This window comes from Aspergillus karnatakaensis (assembly GCF_047715665.1).
Source record: "Aspergillus karnatakaensis strain CBS 102800 unplaced genomic scaffold BJY04scaffold_16, whole genome shotgun sequence".
Classification (NCBI taxonomy): Eukaryota; Fungi; Ascomycota; class Eurotiomycetes; order Eurotiales; family Aspergillaceae; genus Aspergillus; species Aspergillus karnatakaensis.
Genome location: NW_027395728.1, coordinates 288,710 through 308,996, shown reverse-complemented (window position 1 = coordinate 308,996; position 20,287 = coordinate 288,710). Strand labels below are relative to the sequence as shown.

At 52.3% G+C, this 20,287-nt stretch overlaps 9 protein-coding genes across 9 annotated transcripts; 2 read left to right on the top strand and 7 right to left on the bottom strand.

The window, feature by feature from the left end:
- Positions 1-77: 77 nt before the first annotated feature.
- BJY04DRAFT_206650 (beta-xylosidase) lies at positions 78-1,930 on the bottom strand (the record flags this gene model as incomplete). The annotated part of the gene is made up of 3 exons (XM_073713741.1): positions 78-419; positions 473-757; positions 836-1,930. The coding sequence occupies 3 exons, from the start codon at positions 1,928-1,930 to the stop codon at positions 78-80; spliced, it is 1,722 nt and encodes a 573-aa protein (XP_073572854.1).
- A 353-nt stretch (positions 1,931-2,283) lies between these two features.
- Positions 2,284-3,625, bottom strand: BJY04DRAFT_206649 (glycoside hydrolase family 27 protein; the record flags this gene model as incomplete). The annotated part of the gene is made up of 3 exons (XM_073713740.1): positions 2,284-2,909; positions 2,989-3,519; positions 3,610-3,625. The coding sequence occupies 3 exons, from the start codon at positions 3,623-3,625 to the stop codon at positions 2,284-2,286; spliced, it is 1,173 nt and encodes a 390-aa protein (XP_073572853.1).
- Positions 3,626-3,901: 276 nt separating this feature from the next.
- Positions 3,902-4,759, top strand: BJY04DRAFT_216751 (uncharacterized protein; the record flags this gene model as incomplete). The annotated part of the gene is made up of 4 exons (XM_073715849.1): positions 3,902-4,257; positions 4,305-4,404; positions 4,461-4,559; positions 4,634-4,759. The coding sequence occupies 4 exons, from the start codon at positions 3,902-3,904 to the stop codon at positions 4,757-4,759; spliced, it is 681 nt and encodes a 226-aa protein (XP_073572852.1).
- Positions 4,760-5,438: 679 nt separating this feature from the next.
- Positions 5,439-7,321, bottom strand: BJY04DRAFT_206648 (kinase-like protein; the record flags this gene model as incomplete). Its single annotated transcript, XM_073713739.1, has 7 exons — positions 5,439-5,582; positions 5,622-6,270; positions 6,390-6,565; positions 6,623-6,847; positions 6,900-7,066; positions 7,117-7,135; positions 7,166-7,321. The coding sequence occupies 7 exons, from the start codon at positions 7,319-7,321 to the stop codon at positions 5,439-5,441; spliced, it is 1,536 nt and encodes a 511-aa protein (XP_073572851.1).
- Positions 7,322-7,554: 233 nt separating this feature from the next.
- On the bottom strand, positions 7,555-9,178 carry BJY04DRAFT_185611 (uncharacterized protein). Its single transcript, XM_073710795.1, has one exon. The coding sequence runs from the start codon at positions 9,059-9,061 to the stop codon at positions 7,838-7,840; it is 1,224 nt and encodes a 407-aa protein (XP_073572850.1). The 5' UTR covers positions 9,062-9,178; the 3' UTR covers positions 7,555-7,837.
- Positions 9,179-9,200: 22 nt separating this feature from the next.
- On the bottom strand, positions 9,201-11,281 carry BJY04DRAFT_185610 (NAD(P)H-dependent flavin oxidoreductase). The gene is made up of 4 exons (XM_073710794.1): positions 10,921-11,281; positions 10,785-10,867; positions 10,005-10,733; positions 9,201-9,934 (listed from the first exon to the last, which is right to left on the bottom strand). The coding sequence occupies exons 1-4, from the start codon at positions 10,961-10,963 to the stop codon at positions 9,791-9,793; spliced, it is 999 nt and encodes a 332-aa protein (XP_073572849.1). The 5' UTR covers positions 10,964-11,281; the 3' UTR covers positions 9,201-9,790.
- A 148-nt stretch (positions 11,282-11,429) lies between these two features.
- On the bottom strand, positions 11,430-14,126 carry BJY04DRAFT_185609 (cysteine--tRNA ligase). The gene is made up of 2 exons (XM_073710793.1): positions 13,690-14,126; positions 11,430-13,637 (listed from the first exon to the last, which is right to left on the bottom strand). Exons 1-2 carry the CDS (start codon positions 14,083-14,085, stop codon positions 11,541-11,543), a joined length of 2,493 nt encoding a protein of 830 aa, XP_073572848.1. The 5' UTR covers positions 14,086-14,126; the 3' UTR covers positions 11,430-11,540.
- A 252-nt stretch (positions 14,127-14,378) lies between these two features.
- trm61 (tRNA 1-methyladenosine methyltransferase subunit GCD14) lies at positions 14,379-15,970 on the top strand. Its single transcript, XM_073718500.1, has one exon. It carries the CDS (start codon positions 14,417-14,419, stop codon positions 15,917-15,919), a length of 1,503 nt encoding a protein of 500 aa, XP_073572847.1. The 5' UTR covers positions 14,379-14,416; the 3' UTR covers positions 15,920-15,970.
- Positions 15,971-16,404: 434 nt separating this feature from the next.
- BJY04DRAFT_216746 (UBA/TS-N domain protein) lies at positions 16,405-19,192 on the bottom strand (the record flags this gene model as incomplete). The annotated part of the gene is made up of 2 exons (XM_073715848.1): positions 16,405-16,506; positions 16,559-19,192. 2 exons carry the CDS (start codon positions 19,190-19,192, stop codon positions 16,405-16,407), a joined length of 2,736 nt encoding a protein of 911 aa, XP_073572846.1.
- Between the last annotated feature and the right edge of the window lie 1,095 nt (positions 19,193-20,287).

Genomic DNA, 20,287 nt, shown 5'->3' with positions numbered 1-20,287 from the left:
GATCTGCTTTGCCGTAGCCACTTGAGTCTTCCATCTTCCTTATTTGGTGACTGGGATGATTCCCTCGAGGCATATCCTCACGCCGACAGCCCATAATCTGCAATCCTTTCTTCAAAGTACACCTCCCTGACCCTCTCAAACCCAACTCTCGGTCCGCTCACTGGCCACGGCTCCCCATTCCCACTCGCAAATAGCCCAAACATAGCACCGCTAAACACGAACCAGTCCGGTGGCGCAGTCGCCAGATATGACGAAGGAAATGAGGTGAGCCATGTTACCTCAACATGCGAGTCGGAGTATCCCTTGCTCGAACTGTAGCTGTACCCCATCTTGTACTCATGCGGTGCTGCGCGGATATACAGGGTTAACCCATTTTCCTGTTTGCCATTCGACCGAGTCCGAAGGGGATGCTCAGTGTACTGCAGCATATCAGCATCAGTTTTCTATGAAGAAACAAAGGAGAAATACATACCTCTCTCGTCCCATTATTCAACATCTCCACATAAACACACAACCCACCCCGATTTCCCGTTTCAGTCCGACACCCCGTAATCCCAATATCCTGATGCTGCAACTCACTCAGATAAGCCGACACGCCCACCGTCTGTCTCGGCCCTAAGCTACCCCCCTCGAATGGAAGCAGCGTAGCAGCAAACGTCATATTCAATGACGTCTGCTTCCGAAACACCGCAGCTGGCGTATCCCTATCACTGAGAGAGAAGACATTAGGGCGCAGTATCAACCCGCTAGCCCTCCCCTGGTTTTTTACCACTGTCTTGCCACGACCCTGAGGAGGAGAAGGAGGAGGAGGAGGAGGGGGAGCAGGCCTATAAACCTCCGCATACGGCGTGCGAAGCAAATACCACGAGCTCCCCAACGCCTCGCCCTCAAACTCATCCACAAAATCCCCCGGCACAGCTTTCGGGTTCTCCTCACTATTTAGCAGAATCGGCCCGCCACGATTGAAAACCGGCCACCCACCCACCCACTCAACAGCACACAGAAACGTCTCCCTCCCCAGCGGCGAAAAACCATCGATGTTCCGCCTCGCAAGGAAAACTGCACACCAGTCGCCCTCCGGCGTATCGAACATCGTTGCGTGCCCTGTAGACTGCACAGTTAGGTTCGTGAATCCATACGCCCCGTTATACAGGAGCGGGTTGTCTGGGTTCGATTCCCAGGGCCCCGTTGGGGATGTCGAACGCGCGATCGTCGCGCGGTGAAGTTCGTCGGTGCCGCCTTCGGCGATCAGGAGGTAGTAGTATTTTCCGCGCTTGAGGAGTTTGGGACCCTCGGGGCGGGAGGAGGGGGTTTGCGGGAGTGTTCCGTTCCAGATTGAGCGGTAGGGGGAGAGGCATGAGCCTGTGTGCAGATCGACTTCGCATTGCGAGATGCCCCAGAGGCGGTCAATGTTGTTGTTTGGTGCCATGAGGGTGAGGTATGTTTTGTTTGTGGCGGGGTCGGTGAAGAGATCTGGGTCGATGCCCCAGGGGTCGGCCCAGATGGGCTCGGACCAGGTTTTGAGATCGGGCGAGGTGACCCAGAAGACGCGCGGCCAGAGTTTGGCGATGGGGTCGTAGGTCCAGCGGATTGTGAGGGTGAGGTGGTATGTGCCGTTTATGAGGGAGAGGGAGGGGGCCCAGGCGCCGGCGGCTGTGGGGATGCCGTGGAGGGGGAGTTGGGTGGGGGTTGTGAGGGCGTGGGAGTGCAGGGTCCAGGTTTGAAGGTCGGTGGAGTGGTAGATGGGGATTCCGGGGTGGTATTCGAAGGAGGAGACAGCGAGGTAGTAGTCGGTGCCGACGCGGAGGATTGCTGGGTCTGGGTTGAAGCCGGGGAGAATGGGGTTTTGGATGGAGATGTGGGCTGCTTGGTTGCCTTGGGCGAGGTAGAGGAGGGGGAGGAGGGCCCTCAGGATGAGGGGGAGCTTCATTGTGGAGAGGGATCTGGGGTAGAGGCTGTGGATGTAGATTGAATGAGGGTTTGGGTTGATTTATGGGCACTTCTGTTGATCTGTCCGGTATATGGGCCGGCCAACGGACGAAGGGCCGGAGGGTGTCCGCAAGCTGCTGTAGGTCACGGAAATCAGGAATCGAATGTCTAGCCATGAGTGATGACTAGAGATAGTGGCCAAAATCATGGATGGCCATTGAAAAAGGAGTAAATGAATCTTGAGGATGTGGTTGTCTCTAGCCCTAACTCGGCGCAACAATATATGGTAGATTTCTTGAACAACACGAAATTTCACACCAATCTACTAGGGGCATAAACACAGACACATGACCACTAACTAAGCCTAAACACAAGAGTCTGATACGCCTGAAGCGTACGCTCAACAGACGCATTGCTTCCCCACGACTTCCCAGACCACAACTCCCTAGCACGCACCTTTCCACGGATCCCCAAGCCCAAATCCTTCAACGAGACAGACACGTCCTGAGGATAACTCTTCTCATTAAAGACCAAAACAACACTCCCCTTCTCCAACTTCCCCGCCCAGACCTGAATACTCCCTTCCTCACTCACACCCTCCACATAATGAACCGGCAGCCCCAACGGATCCTGATTCAAGGCAATAATCTCTTTGTTCTTCAAGATCTCAAGAGTCTCTTCGCTGAGACTGCGTATATCTGCCCCGATAATAAGAGGCGATTTCAGCGCAGCCCAAAAAGCAAAATGTGTCTGCTGCATGTAAACAGTCATATCCCCCACGCCAACCTCCAACATATCCATATCAAGCCAATGCCCTTTCTCTTGGTAGACGCTAATCTCACGCATCTTGCGAATAATGCTCGTGACTGAGCACCCCGCATACCCGGTGTTCAGACAGTACGCCGTCTTGCACGGACACCCCGTCTCATTGATGAACGACGCCGTGATATCTCCGGACATCCGATACGAGTGGCCAATCCCTGGGTATCGACTGTCAGAAGCTAGCACATAAAGGCTTCCATATCCTCTTTGCAAAATAAAGAGGAGAGAAGAACATACCTCCCCCCCAATGCCACGGAAACTGAAAGCCCCACTCACAAACCGAATAGAAGATCTCCCTCCCACTGTCCATCAACGCCCTCGCCATAGTGTTAAACCTCTCCTGCGGCGCATGCGTCATTGCTTGAAAACCACCGCAGTTATCATATTTCCAATAGTCCACCCCCCACTCCGCTAGACTGTTCGCATCCCGCTCTTCATACCCCCAGCTTCCCGGCCGGAATCCGCATGTTAGAATCCCGCTGTCTCCGTACAAACCGAGCTTGAGACCTAGCCTGTGGAGCCGGTCAGCGAGGGGTTTGATGCCGGAGGGGTAGGTGGTTTGGTTGGATTGGAGGAAGCCGGATGCTGTGCGGGTGTAGTCGGACCAGCCTTCGTCGAGGATTAGGTAGGTGTAGCCGGCGTCTTTGAGGCCGGAGGAGATAAGGGTTGAGGCAATTTCGTGAGTGGTGGATTCATTGTGGTTTGCTTTGAAGGTGTTCCAGGTGTTGAAGCCCATTTGGGGGGTGGAGGCGAGGGGGGGCGCTGAGGCTGTGGTTGTGGCTGTTGTTGCCAGCGCAAGGAGGAGAGCCTGTAGGTACATGGTGATGCTTAATTCTCAGTGATCAAGCGACTGTTGACTGTGTAGACGAGACATCGAGGTGAAGTTCTGGGTAGGTTGAGGAGGAGCTTAACTATACGGATGGGGCTCCGGTACTTAGTCCGGGGTTGGAGCTGTGGGGTAACTCATCCCCGCGGGGATATCTAGTTGATCCTGACTCTGGATAGACTGAGAAGGATTGATAGATCATAAAACCATTGTTGACTACGGTCTAACTCCCGGATCGACCCCGTACACACTACAAGTATATGACCGCCACAAACCCGATCCAGCCCTACCACATACAACACCACCCACAACGTCGAAACCGCAATGAAGCTCCCTCCGCTCCTCATCTCTCTAATCCCCTTCCTCTCTCTATCAACAGCCCTTTACTCCTCTCCCTCCTGTGACCCCCTAACATACCGCCACCTCGAACCAGCCTACACCCTCCCCAAACCCGCCAACGCAACCACCCTCCTCGACTTCATCTCCTCCCGCCCCGACCTAAGCCAGCTGCGCGCTGCTCTCAATCAAAGCGGCGGATTCGAAGAAGCCTTCGACACAAATCCAACATGGAAATTCACCTTCTTCGCACCCAGTAATGCCGCGTTTGAGAACACGGGGAGTTATTTTGAGACGTACAGGGAGACGCCGTATGTCCCCCTCTTCTTTAAGTTTCTCACTACGTATGTAAAAGAAAGGTAAATGACCGATTGGGTGATGATGATGATAGGAAAGGGAAATGGTGGCTAGGGAACACCATCATCCACCATTATATCCCGAACTCGGTGCTTGAGATGTCGGCGTTTAATGAGACTTATCAGCGGATTCAGGTATATTCTATTCTCCATTTCACAGAGGGAAAAATTCTCATTGATGAATGGAATAGACAGGGACATACCTCTTCATTGGCGCACAGAAGCAGAACGACGAGCTGGTGTTGAACCAGGTTGCGCGGGTGGTGGAGGGTGATATTCCGGTTACGGGGGTGAGTTACACTCGATGATTCACTCTCGTGAGAATAGGTATGAGGGATGAACAAGAACTAATTAACGTGGTCAGGGAGTCGTGCATATTGTTGACAGGATTCTCGAACCTGCCGCGCAGATCCACGAGGCTGATCTCCCTTGGCTGAAGCAGACGTTTATTGCAGGAAGTTGTTCAAATCCGTTGTTGCCTTATTGTTAGAGCTGGGTAAGAATGATCTTGGCTTGTGGGTTTGAAGATATATGAGAGGTAGGGGATGTTGATATTAGGGCTTGGTAAAGGACTATCTACAAGAAAAGACAAAAGGATACTGCTATCAGGCCTGACCTGCACCTAGACAGCAAACCAACTATCATCAAGTTCTTGGTACATCATCAAAATTCACATCCACTTACCTATCCTCTCTGGATCACAGATCAATAATCACCAAAACGGCTGCTCCTACCACTGGCGCACCCGGCGTGATCAAGGCGAAGCATGGCGTCGAAGAGTCCCTTGTGGAGGATTGACCCGGCTCGTTCTTCTGTCCCCATTGGTTTCGAGCTGCTATCCTGCATGCCTGACCTGCAGAGCGCAATCCAGCGCTATGAATCGGCATATCTTCTTCTGTCTCAGCTATCGCGCGGGGTTTCGTATATGTCGGAAGTGGGCAGAGAGTATTCATAAATCACGAACACCCCCGAGCCTCTTCAGTGTTCGAAATCATGCCATATTCGGCGAACTCGCGGGGCCTGGGCAGGAACACCGGGAGTCGGACCTTGCAAAGCCGCAAGCTTGCTTCTTTCCAAAAAAAAAATAGCTGGAAATAAGGTAAGAACACGACCCAGCTCGTACGAAAATAGCTGAGTTTATTCGACAACCAAACTACGGATGAAGGCGCTCAGCACCCGAACGGGGTTCGATACCACAGCTTCTGCTCAACTGCAAGCTCAGCCTCGTATTGACGACCGAACGTGCGCCACCATATCGAGGTCATGACACCGGGGGCAGCCATGGAAGAGCCATACATAGCTTTCGTGAACTCCTAATACTCAGGTCGAAATCCTGCGGATTCCCAGTCCACTATACCGCTCAGGCGACCATTCACAACAAGCAAGTTGCTCGGGTGTAGATCTGAGTGGGTAAAATAGAAGTGCTCATGCTTCCGTACAGTCAGCTTCTCCAACTCCGCAAAACCAGAGAATGGTGCGCCAAGGTGACTGGTGAGGAAATCGTTGAAGTCGTCTTCTGTCTTGAGGGGCCCTCCCAGCCCATCATTTGGAACACGATGGTCACGAATCTGCCCACCCAGCGAGTCACAAATCAAATACGGGGTGGTGTTTGGTATTTTGCGCAATTGTTCCACGCAGGCTCTCACGTCTTCGGCAAACTGCTCACGTTCGGTGTACGACATCAGGTGGCAGATGTCGCCAACCCGCGCACCAGGAACACGCGTCATCAGAATTTGGTGGCGACCATTATGCTCCCAGGCATCAATTAGACGGGGCGCTGGGATAGATGTGCAGTTTTCTATAAGTTTGAGGGTATGTGGTTCATTTGCGGGGGCCCTGGTGCATTCCTTCACATACAAGCCGAAGGGAAGGCGTTGCGCCCAGAGTTCTGCTTCGAGTGGGTATAACTTTCGTCCCATAGTCCCAAGTAGCGTGTAGCATAATATCCGCAGGCGCTGAGGAAGACATAGCCATAAAGTCTTGAGCCGTCGTGTGACTGGCCTTGGAATGGAGAATGCTGGATTGAAAGGAGTTAGCTGGGTGTACTCGAATGGGGCTTGCATTCTCACATGGTGACAGTCGCGGCCATCCACGGTCAGCTTTATCCTTAATAAAAAAACAAATGCAATCCCTCGGCAAATTTGAGGTGTAAGTTCAAGAGGAACTTGCTTGGTAGGGGGAAACAATCGGGATTTGAGGTTGACATGTGCCAAAAATGCACTGTACTCATGAACTTGGTTCCGCCACCAAGATATAGGCCATGGACTGCCTCAGGGTATTGTCGAGTCATCATATACTTCGGCAAACCAATTAGAATACACAGGAGACCGGGCGACTCGTGTATATCACATACCTTCTCATAATACCCATCGATACAGCCTGGTGCGGAGCCGCCAGTACGTGGGTCAAACTGGTTTTTTATGACGACATGTCCAGCACGAAAGGCTTTGTGTATTGTTGGTGGTAGCAGCAGGACGTTGTCGAGAGAGGGTCTGTTCTCCTTCGCCTGAAGTAGACATCTGAGGCGCTCAACGCCAGCGGTGGAGATGAATGCCTCTATCAAAGCAAATAGATGCACCTTTTATTCCTTTAATGAATGTTTCAACATTGGATAACAGGAAGACACTCACATTTTCAGCCGATTCTAGACCCTGGAATGTGGACGGTGGTATTACATATGCAGGCTTTACATCTGAGTCTGGAACATGGCTTGGATACATTCTCATCGCAAATCCTTCGCCGTCCCTTTCGAAAACGCGGTCTCTGGTATCATCGGAGATTGAGTCGAATGCAGATACTCGGCACAGTCAACAAAGCTCGACCAGCGGAATATGATTTTATTCTCACTTTGACTCACAAGCGTCCTCTATCGTGACAGAAACGCGCGCAAGGCGACTTCTCGAGACTCTGTAAAGGTCGTTTGCGACAGAAGATGATGTGCTGCAGTCTCTGGGTCGGTAGCTTTTTCGAGAAAGTGTTCGAGGATCAGGTGTTCGGTCGGCGAAAGATCAGCCCCAAAGACGATATCTCGGGCTAAGTTGGAAGCCGACATTTAGTATTAGAAGTAGCAAGCCCTTTAAAAGGAAGAGGATTGATGAAATCCGTGGATGAGAGGGAGTTGAGAATGGTGTTTAATACAGGTTTGCCCGATGGGCCGCATGACAACAAAGCCTGTTCCGTCATCAGATTTGTAATTGCAAAGGAGTAGTTCTCATTAGGTCTTCAGTAGTATTAAATTACATATTCTTCCATTTTCATGATCTCCTCTCTTTTCCTTGAAATAAAGGCGAGTCACTCGGCCTCTTTCACTCAACCCCACGTCGTCAGGAAACATCACCTTGTCCCTCCGAAAGCAGATGCCCCAAATGTAAGTACACAACTATAATACATAGAAAAAGTCCCTCCCACAATATAATAAAGAATATAGGTTAACAAAAGAGAGAACCACCCTCACCAATCAAAAAGAACCCTACTCCAAACTCCCAAATCCCCGAAGAAAAAGAAACTCCATGGTAAAAACCGCCACAAACGCCAGCACCCGCACCCGCACCAACACCAAGCACCAAACCTAGCAAAAAAGAGATCTTCCAGAGCCCGTACTATCCCGGTTACTCGCGACTGAAGACCTCGACAGCAATGCCAAGGGCGGGAAGAGTACTGTGCCCATCCGACGCTCCTTTTTCGTTGTCGTCGAAGTAGCGGAGATTGTGATTGTGGTGCTTGGTGTTTGAGTTAGGGTTTCGTGAAGGGTAGCTTTTTCTTCCATGTGGGGGATGGTGGTTGATGGTGGGAGGACGGACATTGACATAGGTCTCTTCTTCTCCTTCCTCTCTACATCTTGATCCTGAGGGGTCTGAGTTTGGGTCTGCGCTTGCGTCTGCGTCTGAGACTGACTCCCCCAAACAGGCGGCAACGGAAACCTGAAATTCAGATTCGAGAACGAAAGCGATAAGCCGGGCATTCCAAGTCCAGCGCCTGAACAAGGACGAGAACTCGATCCTGAGCCTGAGCCTGAAGCGAAAGGAGACGAGAGATTAAACAGTTCGATCATCGACTTCCGTCGACTTGTCGTCCGTTTATGCCGTTTTGCTTCTTCTGCTTCTTGCTCTTTTATGCACTGCGCAAGATACTCGTCCTCATCTTCTTCGGGGATTGTTTCCTCGATGAAGCGGGTTTTGATCTCTGAGTGTTTTCGCGGGCTTGAGCTTGAGGATGTACTAGGTAGAGGCGGGAGAGGTCGATTTGAGAGCGTTCTCTTTATCGCCGGCTGTGGGCATTCGGGGAGGTCGAGGTCGATGTCGTCGTACCCCGATATGCAGGCTTCACAGCCACAGTCGTGGCCGTCTTTCGCGAAGTCGTGGTCGTGGTGGGGGCTTCCGCAGTCACATCCGTAGTCAGAGAGGGAGCTTGTATCTGCGTCTGAGGAGGTAGAGTCGTAGTCAGAGCTGGAGTCTGATTCCACGATGCGGATGGAGGTTGTTTGGGTTATTGAGATGGAGTTTAGTGTTGGGGCTGGGTTCGGGTTGTAGGTTGTTCCTGCTCTGGGGACTGGGGGAAGGGCAGTTGGGGTGGAGTATCGGTGAGTGCATGTACATGTTGGTGTTGTTGGGGTGGGGTGTGCGCAGGTCGAATCAGAGGAGGTATGTGGGATTGCATGGGGAGTTTTATTGCGGGATTTCTTGTCTTTTCGGGCTTGGATACACGAGAGAAAGAGGGATGATAGAGAGGATGAGAAGAGACATTGTGAGGAAGAGAAGGGAGTGGGAGATCGTGATGTAGACGAAGTGGCCATTGTGTGGTAGTATACATGTACACGTAACAGAGAGAGAACTTGCAGGGCAGTTGATGTCTTATATAGACTTCATAGTTTGATTACCTGCGCTTTGATGTGCGTTTACTTTGTTTATGAGATTTACAGCTTGCATCGCATTGCATCGCATGAGATGAAGATGTGCTTGTATTGAAGCAGAACACTGCAGCTGTGAGCAATTTGATTTCTATCATTCAAGAAGAGAAGCTTTATATCCATCAACCACGAGATTAAGAAAGATGGCATTGAATGCCTCAGTCTTCTAATAACCTCTATAATATTTGATGATATTGTAAATGAACCTGAGACCTGAGTGTTGTTTTGACTGTGTCATTATGATCCGCACGCCTGCTGCAAGGGTAACTCGAGCTTCAAAGCTAAAGGTTCCTCGTGCCATGCAAGGATCCGATTAAGCTTCTCCGTTAAAAATCGCGAATATTGAGAGTCATATTACCGATATCAAATTGACATAGTGCTCAAAGCCCAGAGCAAGGGGCGCAGATACACGCAGAGTGCATTTTGCACGCAGCACTTGGCAGTTCGGTTCAACGGCGCTTGGGATATCACTATTCATCATATCTTCACATGCAGGTACAGTTCAAGACAACTCATCCCTTGTTGAGTCGCAAGGGATATGTATCAAGCAGGGAGAGTAATCTAGTAAATACAAAGCATGGCGTCAATGTACGAGTCTAGCTCTATAAGCACAATCTAGAGCTTGCTTTGCGGCGTTGCCGTGTACAACGACTGTGTCTTGGCCAGTGTCTCCGAGGCCTCTTTTTCAATCCGAGACAGCAGCTCCCCGCATGTAGGGATGTCGTGGATCACTCCGATGACCTGGCCGGCGGTCCATACCTGTGAGTCGACATTGGTTAGCCTGGTCTAAGCCACAAAGATAACGGAACGGCTGATGGGTAAGACATACTCCAAAGTTGATATCTCCATTCAAGAAGACTTCTCTTCCGCGCTTTCCGCTGACAAACGGCGCAACCTCAGAAAACTCGCCCGTAGTACTCTCCTTTTCGACCTTCAAGGCCTGCTTCGTCACCTCGTTGGCAAACAATCGCGAGGTGTTCTTCCACCGCCTCAGAACCAGCGCCGTGTCCGTCTCCTCAGCGTTCACAATTGCCTCTTTCACCTTCTGGTGAATGGGTGCCTCCACAGTGCACATGAACCGTGTTCCCATGTTGATTCCCTCAGCGCCCAGCGCCAGCGCCGCAGCAAGCCCATACCCATCAGCGAATCCACCCGAGGCGATAAACGGCACGCCGAGATCCTGACGCGCGCGGTTGAGAAGGATGAAGTTTGTGATATCGTGCTCGCCAACGTGTCCAGCACATTCGAAGCCATCGATAGACAGGAAATCAACACCGAGTTTCACGGCCGACTTGGCGTGGCGGATCGTCGTGCACTTGTGGAGGATGGTGATGCCCGCTGCCTTGAGCTGCTTGATAACAGGGCCCGGGTTGTTTCCTGCGGTCTCAACAATCTTGATGCCCTCGTCGATGATCACCTGAGCGTAGGCGCCGTAGTCCGGGGGAACGAGAGCGGGGAGAAGCGTGAGGTTCACGCCGAAGGGGTTCTTGGTCATGTTGCGGCATTTTCGGATTTCCTTGCGGAGGTCTTCGGGGGTGGGTTGTGTGAGGGCAGTAAGCTAGAAGGCATTAGTCCAGTGGTCTTGGGCTTTTGGCTGGTTCAGACGTACGATTCCGAGGCCTCCTGCGTTGCTAACGGCGGCTGCGAGTTCTGCGTATCCGACCCATTGCATGCCACCCTGGACAACGGGCACTACTGTAGTCAGGTTGTGTTCTCCAGAAACCGAATGAGAATGCCAGACTCACCCTTAATCCCCAGCGCTCTGGTTAAAGCAGTGTTGAAACCCATCTCGCAATAGTTCGCCAAAGAGCGTCGATAACGATTTTCAAAGAGTTCAAAAGGAATAACACAGTCACAGAGACGTATAGAAAAGCAGAAGCAGAATGGAAGCACACGCAATACGAAAAAGGCCAATATTTGAAGTAAGACCAAGCCACGCGATTCTACCGCGGACCTCTGCTGCGACGCTGAGGGGGAGGAATTGCCGAGGTCTGGCTGGTGGAGGTCGGGCCGACCACTTTGATTTGTCTTTGAGTCGTCGGCTCGCGGGGGTGGACCGTCGGCATGTTTAGTCTGATTTAGATCATTGTGCTGATTGAGTAAAACGGCTCGATGGAGCTTCTGATGACACGCTGCAGCTGACTTCGTGGCCGGAATGATGCTAGACAACGGCCGTTGGCATGTGATCGGCTACTCTGCACGTATGACCTGCCAAGAAGTATTTGAGAAGGTCACTCAAAATGAAGGAAACACGGTCTAAGTAGAGTATTCATAGCTATAACCTCATGCTGCCCTGGATATTGATATTGCAAACGCCGTCCATGCAAGATAAGCCCGGAACTTTTCTATCTAATCAAATCGCCCATCACTGCTGGCTCGCCAGCCACGCCTCATGCGCCTTCTTCTGTCGCTCCCAGTCCTTGCGAAGCTTCTTCGCCCGGCTCTTGGTGATTTCTTCACCCCCAGCATCACGAGTCGGCAGACCCTCCTCGTCCCACGCGCTGTACTCGTTCGTCCGGAACATCTCCAGATGGCTGAGCTTGCCCTTTTCCAGCTTCTGCTGTGCCTCCTTTGCTTTTGCCTCCTTCTCGCGCTGCTTCTGAAGCGCCTGAGCGGCCTTTTCTTCACGCGCCTGGATGAGATCGCGGCTCACGGGGCGGACAATGGCAGGTAGGTTCTCTCGGTCTTCGAGATAGACACCTAGGTCAAACAGATCGACGTCACGAACGCGGTCGCAGAGCGAGAGGATCTCCTTCTCGAGGTTCGCAGATCCTAGTGAGGAGACCTTGGTGCGGAAATTGGTCACGAGGGTGGCATAAGGCTGGGTAGCCTCTGTTACTGTATCCGGCACGCTTCCTTGTTCTAGGATCTCGGAGACCTTCTCCGCGCTGATTTCCTTAGCACGCGCGGCCTGTCGTAGCGAATCACGCATGGTAGATAGGGGGTACAAGAATGGCTTGGCCTCCTCGGGAACGTCAATGCCACTCCATCCAATCTCCTGCGAGTCAGCGGGAGTTTGCCCATTGAGACCGAACATGTTGACTATGGAAGTAACCCATCGGGCAACAGCTTCGACATCTTTGGGATTGAGGGTTTTCTTGTCAGCACTGTTGTATTTGGTGATCAGCTCCGAGATCGTAGCCATAACGCCTGGTGTGTTAAATGAATCGGAGAGTTGCTCGTTGACGGCAGTCTTGGCAACTTCAAACGCTTCGGCAAGGCTGGTGTCTGTGCTTGAGGTGGTAACCTGAAGCGCCGCGGGGTCTCGAACACGGATGAAGAAATTGTTCAGCTTGTCCTCCCAGGAGTTACCAGCACTGACAAGCTCATCAGTAATCTCCACGCCATCTTTCCATCCACCAAGGAGGAAGACGATTCTCAGACTGCGTGGTGTCCATTCCTTCTTCTCCAGCGCCTCACGAATTGTCGTAAAGTTCTTCAAAGACTTCGACATCTTAGATCCTTGGATAGACAAGTGACCCATGTGCAAGAAGTAGTTGACCCACTGGTCGTCGTGCGAGTGCCAGTACGCTTCGCTTTGTGCCAGTTCGTTGTCGTGGTGAGGGAACGCAAGATCAATACCACCAGAGTGGATGTCCATCTGCTTACCTAGACGCGCAGACGCCATCGCGGAACACTCAATGTGCCATCCAGGCCGACCGCGGCCCCAAGAGCTTGACCAACTAGGCTCACCGGGCTTCGATGACTTCCAGAGCGCAAAGTCAGATTTGGACCGCTTCTCAGTGGTCTTGTTCGTCAATGCACCTTCTCCTTCGGCAAGAAGCTTGTTATCCGAACGACTCCATGGCTCAAGGCGCGCATAAGGGAAGCCAGCCTCCTCAAAAGCATTGATGTCGAAATAAACAGAGCCATCCGCGGAGACGTACCCGAATCTATTTTCCACAATCTTCTCCACAAAGTCTGCAATCTCCTGGCCATACTCGGTCACCCTCGTCAATTCGTCAGGTCGTAGCACGTTCAGGTCGTCCATGTCCTTCATGAATCGGTCTTCATACTTTCGTGTAAGCTTCGTAAAGATCGAGTGGTCGTCCGCGTCAATCGAAGACCCTTCCAGCGCATCAAGATATGGGAGCAGAAGGTCTTGGGCGTCGGTGTAGAATCGCTCAGGGAAAGCTCCCTGCGCAGAGGCGTCCAACTTCTCTCCCTGCGCGATAACGTTCGCTGCTGATAGAGCAGTCTTAATGTGCATCTTGACCTTTGCCTCGTCATCTCCGGCTTTCTCGTTGCCCGGTAGGGGTCCACCACTCAGTATGACCGCATAAGCTTTCTCCACCTCTTTTGCGTATTGCGCCGGAGGAAGCTCGGGGCTTAACAGCGGTAGGTTCTTTTTGAGGTACGCGGTATAGGCCTTTTTAGCAACATCCAAGACTTCCTCGTTGATCGTAGGGTGGGCCGTCACGAATCGGGTAAACAGGTGCTGTTGTCGAGCGCGGAGGATGATCTAACCAAGCCCATTAATACCACGCTCTACAGCAATGGCTAAGCTTGCATACCTTATCGTCGACATCGGTAATGTTCATAACAAAGTGGACGTTGAATTTGAAGTAATCCCGCATGATACGTCGAATGATGTCGGTACTGACATAGTTCCTAGCATGCCCCAAATGGGCATCGTCGTACACTGTCGGCCCGCAAGCATACCACGCAACCCTCTTGCCTTCTGGATCGATTGGGACGAAAGGAGTTTTTGATTTGGTCAGCGAGTTGTAGACCTTTAATGACGGCAGACGCGACTGCACTTCAGGATGGACAGGTGGCTGGCGCCATGTTGGCTGCTCGCGCGCGGTAGCCATGAATGTAGAAAGAAGCGACACTTGGGACAAAAGAACCGGCCGGGGTTTCCGAAAAGAAGAAAGCAGGCGAAGATGCCGGAGGGGGATGAGGGGCATCAAGAAGAAGAAAGGGACAGGAAAAGAGTGGGGGTAACGGAGGACTGGGCAATTATAGAGGGGTTTGACAACATGGGACACTCCTGCAAAGAGTCATACTTGATTGGTGGCCTGAATCTTCAGGGACAAAGCCACATCAGGCGGTGAGAGCTCTCTCCAATCACAGCGGATGACATAGCTTCCCCCCGATCTGCCACGGCCCTGAGCCCTAGCTGATCCCCCAAAGAGGCCTAGCCTCGAAGATTTGTCTAGATCTCGATGAATTCGTTGCGACAAGATACCAGCAGAGCCGTCGTCTGGAGATCTTGTCTATGACATTAAGCTCCTAAAAATGCCGTCTCCTTTCCTGACACCGAGCGCTACTTCTCAGCTCGACCAGCTGGCCCTCCTCCATCTCCGCCGAGACAGCACCGTCCCCACCATCCTCCGACTCCATGACGATGAAAACCTAGGATACAAAGAAGGAAACGTCACAAACACGCGCTTCGGCTCGTTCCCTCACAGCACCCTCTTCGAACAGGCATGGGGCTCGCAGATCAAAGCCTCAAAAGTCGATACTGGCTCAAGAGGCCGCGCTCTGCCCGCGCGCCAATTGAAGAAACGCAAGGCGAACGAACTTGATTCCGCCAGTGGCACACCCGGCGATGAAGACGCTGACAGCAGCAAGCCTGCACCTTCAGCTCCTGTCGCTGCAGCAAGCGGCTACCTCCACCTCCTCTGCCCTACCCCCGAGCTATGGACCGCCTCCCTCCCACACCGGACGCAGGTTGTCTACACCCCCGACTACAGCTACATCCTCCACCGCATCGCCGTCCGGCCAGGCTCAACACTCATCGAAGCCGGCGCTGGCAGTGGATCCTTCACACACGCCGCTGCGCGCGCTGTCTTCAACGGATATCCTTCAGCAGATACCACACCGAAGCGCCGCCGCCGCCTCGGCAAAGTATGCAGCTTCGAATTCCACGCCCAGCGTGCCGGGAAAATCCGCGAAGAGGTTCACGAGCACGGCCTCGACGGCCTCGTCCAAGTCACCCACCGTGACGTCTACACAGACGGCTTCCTCCTCAACAACCCCGAAGGCACACCCACCACATCACCAAAGGCGAACGCCATCTTCCTTGACCTCCCCGCCCCCTGGAACGCACTCAAACACCTCGTCCGCAACCCGCCAGCAGGCACAGAATCGCCCCTCGACCCCAAATCCCCCGTCCACATCTGCACATTCTCCCCCTGCCTCGAACAAGTGCAACAAACAGTCAGCGCCCTCCGCCAACACGGCTGGCTACACATCAACATGGTCGAACTCCAACATCACCGCATCGAAATCAAGCGCGAGAAAACAGGCCTCGAATACGAAGGCGTCCGCGGCGCAAACGTCTTCCCCCGCAATGTCGCCGATGCCGTATCTAAAATGCGCGTCGTCGATGAACGCTCAGTTCTCTTCCGCGGATCGCTCGGGACCACACAGGACCAGGACCAAGACCAGGATGACGAGAACGAGCCCACAACTACAACTACAACTACAGCGCCATCAGTGTCAAGAAGTACAATTCCCGAATCCGAATGGCCGACCTTCACACCCTCCATAAAAACAGATGATATCCCGCCTTACGCTCAAGGCCGTCTCGTGCATTACTCTGAGGCGAATCTGCGGACACATACCAGTTACTTAGTCTTTGCGGTCTTGCCGAGGGAATGGAGTGAGGAGGATGAAAGGAAATGTGTGGAGAAGTGGCCAAGCCAAAATGTTTCCGAGTCCGTGCAGGTGCCGGTCAAGGGGAAGAGCAAGAAGCAGATGAAGAGAGAGGCGAAGGGGGCGGAGAAGGAAGGGTAATGCGAAGGATATACTGAATCAATAGAAAGTATCGTATTGAATTCATTGGCAATACCCATGAGGCCAATATGCCCTAGTAAACCTACTGTACTATCCATCTTACTTTCCAAGTGTATATCCTATATCATAGGTACGGGAGGACAATGAGGACCGAGATCCGCGTTTAACACTTCTCTACCTGTTTGCTGGACTTATTGATCTGATAGATCAGCTCGTACTGTGCTGTTGATATGTGAATAGCTTGGCAAGTGCGATGTTATGTATATCTATGTACAGCATATGGAGTATACGTGGGGGAATATCTGCAAAAATCGTATCCAGCTCCTCGAACTGCGGTAGGTCTGTGGGCGCTAGGATCAATCAAGAGGAATCTAGTGGATAAGTTGTTAAGAGATCAGGCTGAGAGAGTAGGATGGGTGGGTTTGCGCAATAAACGTAAGGCTAATTGTCAAGACCAACAAGCAAAATGCATGCAAAGGTGTTTCTCATAGGTTATTCTCCGCCTTGAACTTGTCCCAGGCTTCGTTGAGCACGCCGAAGACGGCGCCCGCAATCATACGCTGCTCCGTCGTAGCGTTTGTGGGTATCTAGAAGTGTTGTTAGGTATATTCCGACATGGTAGGGCTGAGGGGAAAATACCTTATCGGGATGCACCTTGGCAATGCCCTTCATATACTGAATCTTCACCTTGCTGGGCATGATGAGTTCAGACATATTAATCTTCTTCCAATTGGCTTCCGGCCACAAGACTGTATCCAAACTAGCCAGCAGCGCGCGAAGATTGTCCTGCTTCCCGCCCTTCCACGCCGTCAGACGTGCATCGACACTGTCTGTCAGAGCAAACTTCTCGTCGTCACTGCGCTCGGCGGCTTGATTGGCCGCTCGTAAACGGTTGACAGCTTCGAAGGATGATGCAGAGTTGGATGCAGACGGGCCGCTTTGTAGGTCGTCCACGGCGGATACCTTCTTCTTCGGAGCAGGTGCTGGAGGTCGTCGTGCAGGCGCTGAAGGTTTCGGTGCCGGTTTGCTAATGCCAGCAGCTTTCTCGCAGCGGTTGCGGCCTTGAATACTCGTGCTTCCGCCGTGACCGTTCTCGACGGCTAGTTTCCACATTTGCGCGGCATCGCCCCATTTCTCGAGCTGTTCAAGAGCTTCGGCCTTGCGCATCAAAGCTTTTCCGTAGAAATCCTTCATTGGTTTGTGAGCCTCTCCGTTGCATAGATCAATGCTTTCCGTCTCGCCCTTTGCGGGGCCAATAAGATCTAAAATCAAATCTGCGTCGCTAATCGCGACTTTCGGCTCGCCGACTTTCAGAGCGGTCATCGCACGGTTGCTACGGATGACGATGATGATAGGATGCTTTTCAGGAAGGCCATTGAGTGCAGCCGTAAACGCCTCGTGTGCAACACCGTAGTCTCCCCTCTTGTAGGCTTCTGCTGCCTTTTCTCGTTGAGAGTGTACTGACGTAAGTGCGCTACTCGAAACCTGGGGTATATTTCGAGGCGGGGCTTTTGGCCGTGAAGGTAATGACGCAGCAGAAGGGGTAGGTCGTGAAGGTCGAGATGATGGCGGTGGGGTTGGCCTCGTGGCAGGTTTCGGAGCTTCCGAATCGAATAGATCAATGCCCTGATCTGCTGCCGGCTGAGGAGAAGGAGTAGTTACAGGGCGTTTCCGTCGTGCAGGGCTCACATAAGCCTGTGCAGATTGCTCTTCCACTGCTAGTTTCGATAATCGGGACCGCGAATCCCGGTGTTCTAGTTGTGGTTGTTGGCGCATGAAGGCAGGCTGCTGCATGCGCTTTTCGCCGAATGAACTTTCCTGTCGTCGAGTTTCACTGTTGACACGGTCTGCGGAACGTTCGTTGGATCGTGTAGCTTGACGAGGTGGTCGCGGCGGACGAGGCGGGCCGTTCGATTCAAGCAACATCGCCTCGTCTGTGAAATCGTTCCGGGCTGCTTGGGACTGAGGGGCCGCCTGATGCTGGGGGCGTTCCCTCGGGAATGCGTCTGGCGTGGGCGCAGTGGAAGCATCTCGCATCCATTTTGGCTGGCTTGGGTCGTGATCCGCATTGAACTCATTCACAGCTTGTTGAAACTTTTTGCTGCCAGTCTTCCAAAGCGAGTTTGCTGTCTTCAGGAAATTATTGCCAAATTTTGCGGCAATTTGTGATGGATCCATTTCTGCAGATGAGGGTGATCTCGCTTCAGTACGGCTGTTTGGGGTGCGCGAGCGCTCAGTCTGCATCCACGACGGTACATCACGGTCTGGTCTCTGGCTTCGGTCTCTACTCTGGTCTGGCTGATTGGGGCGCCGGTCGGCAGAGCTTGTTCTGTTTTGCGATTTTTGTCGGGACTCCTCGTGCGCCTGGGTGAGAAGTAAACCAACGGCGGCCTGTACATCCGTACCTGACGATGTCATACTTAGCGCCTGGCTAGCTTTGTCCGCGGTAAATCCCATATCGACTAGTTCCGCAATAGCACGATCAACCCCGTTCAACGGCTTTGGAGACGATTGATCCTCGGTCTCAGTTCTCAGTGTCGGCTTAGGCGGTTCTGGTCGTGGCACCTCGGATATGGGCTTGCCCAGCAGGCCCAAAAAATCATCATCGTCCGCTTGAGAGGGCTGTGGCGCAGGCTGTGACTTAGGCTTGAGCTGGTTGAGACCGAAGGGATCATCATCATCTGGAAACGACATATCATTACTTTGGTGCAATGGGCTTGGTCGAGTTGCGCTTGGCAGCCCGCTTGTCGACACTTGTGGGGAAGGGCTGTGACTTGGGATTGGAAAGTGAGTAGAGGCATCCACGGGTGCAGAAGCATTGAAGGCAGCAAGAAGGTCATCCTCATCCGGTGATGAGGCGCCTTGCCGTGGAGGTCCAGCGCTTGATGCAAAAAGATTGTTGCTCCCTCCTTTCTCTAATTTATCCCAAAACTGAGCGTTTTGCCCTCCATACTGTGTTTCGTATCGAGCACGGTTCTCTGCTTCTTTTCTTGCCTTCTCCTCCTGTAACTTTTTCTGTTGCTCAAGAAGCGTGAGGTTCTTATTCGAATTCGACGAGCCAAAGGAAACCAAGTTCGCAAAGCTGTCCCCGCTGGGAGTGGCGGGCTTGGATGGGGGGTTCGATGGCCCGGAAGAGGCAGAGAGAGGGGTGGATCGGCCGGAGACATTTTTACGTATCGCCGTTGGAAATAACGAGGCGGAACTCATTGGTGGAGGCTTGCGTGGCTCATTCTGAGAGCTGGAGTTCCAACTAAGGCCGTTCAGGTCATCCATCGTGTATGCGTGTCAACAGGTGGTAGCTAAGAGTCTAGATATGTTAGGCACCTCCGACGACAAACGCTCAGGGCTAGCTCACCATCAGAGGTCAGATTCGTCCGCGTAGAGAGTAGCTGGTCTATGAAATACAAGACCACATCTATGCCGGATTGAATAGATCAAGAAGCCATATAGATAGAGCTAGCATCAATTGAACTTTCCCCTGGAGCGTCATGGCGGCGGCTCATGTGGCTTGTGGGCGTGGCTGATTACTTTACCGCTTTACTGATAGCAATATTCTGCCTCGTATTTCACACCGCTTTTACTATCGCCGTACACTCACGTGCACTCTTCTGAGTCCACCTGGCAGCTTCAAATTGACATCCAAGTAGAAAACGATGCGAGGCTTCAGTCACCAGTGCCCAGGAGGCAGGAGCACAGTCCATCAGGAAGGGTAGCATCTTCTACCGGCAAACATTCAATGATCTCATATTGGATATTTCGCAAACGTTGACTTCACAGCTCAAAGCACTCCGCTCCGAGTCCTTTCAAAGTTTCAATACGTTTAGTACGAGGCAGCCAATCATTAAAATTTCCGAGAGTCAAGAGAAGGTTTGGAACTTTGGATAAATGATGATAATTGATCCCATCATCGAGGATGATGAAAGAGGCGCCTTCATTGACTCCACACCCAATTTCAGTAGTTTCACGTTGGCAGAGCAAGACCAGCTCCCTGGAATCTGGCATCCGCGATGCTGGAAGCTGGAGAGAGCTGACCAGGCTGTGCGTCTGTGACTACTGAGTCTGACTGACTGTTGGAGACAGTGGGGACAGAGCTGTGCAGTTCTCTCATTTCGATGGAGGCCCAAGGTGGGCCAAGCATCGAGACTCTCGCCTCCATAATAGATCCATTCGTGTCATATTATTCTTTGCTCCCTTTTCAAAGAGCAATTGAGTACAGAGACGCTCTGTGGCATAACTTCAGGCATAGCACGATTTTCGGACAAGGATAAGAAAATCATTGCGTGCCGGAGAAAGCCGGAAACTGCGACTCGAAGAAACTTCCTGATATCGAGTAGTCTTGAACCTTGTTATCCAGGTACAACAATACAT

What these genes read in the sequence shown, in the direction of transcription:
- BJY04DRAFT_185611 (XM_073710795.1), bottom strand. Translation starts at nt 9,061, where the DNA reads ATGGCCACTTCGTCTACATCACGATCTCCCACTCCCTTCTCTTCCTCA.
- BJY04DRAFT_185610 (XM_073710794.1), bottom strand. Translation starts at nt 10,963, where the DNA reads ATGGGTTTCAACACTGCTTTAACCAGAGCGCTGGGGATTAAGG. An exon ending in CAGAGCGCTGGGGATTAAGG is followed by an intron (nt 10,868 to 10,920) that starts GTGAGTCTGGCA and finishes TGACTACAGTAG; the next exon opens with TGCCCGTTGTCCAGGGTGGC. An exon ending in ACGCAGGAGGCCTCGGAATC is followed by an intron (nt 10,734 to 10,784) that starts GTACGTCTGAAC and finishes AATGCCTTCTAG; the next exon opens with CTTACTGCCCTCACACAACC.
- BJY04DRAFT_185609 (XM_073710793.1), bottom strand. Translation starts at nt 14,085, where the DNA reads ATGCCCCTCATCCCCCTCCGGCATCTTCGCCTGCTTTCTTCTTTTCGG. An exon ending in TTACCGATGTCGACGATAAG is followed by an intron (nt 13,638 to 13,689) that starts GTATGCAAGCTT and finishes GGGCTTGGTTAG; the next exon opens with ATCATCCTCCGCGCTCGACA.
- trm61 (XM_073718500.1), top strand. Translation starts at nt 14,417, where the DNA reads ATGCCGTCTCCTTTCCTGACACCGAGCGCTACTTCTCAGCTCGACCAG.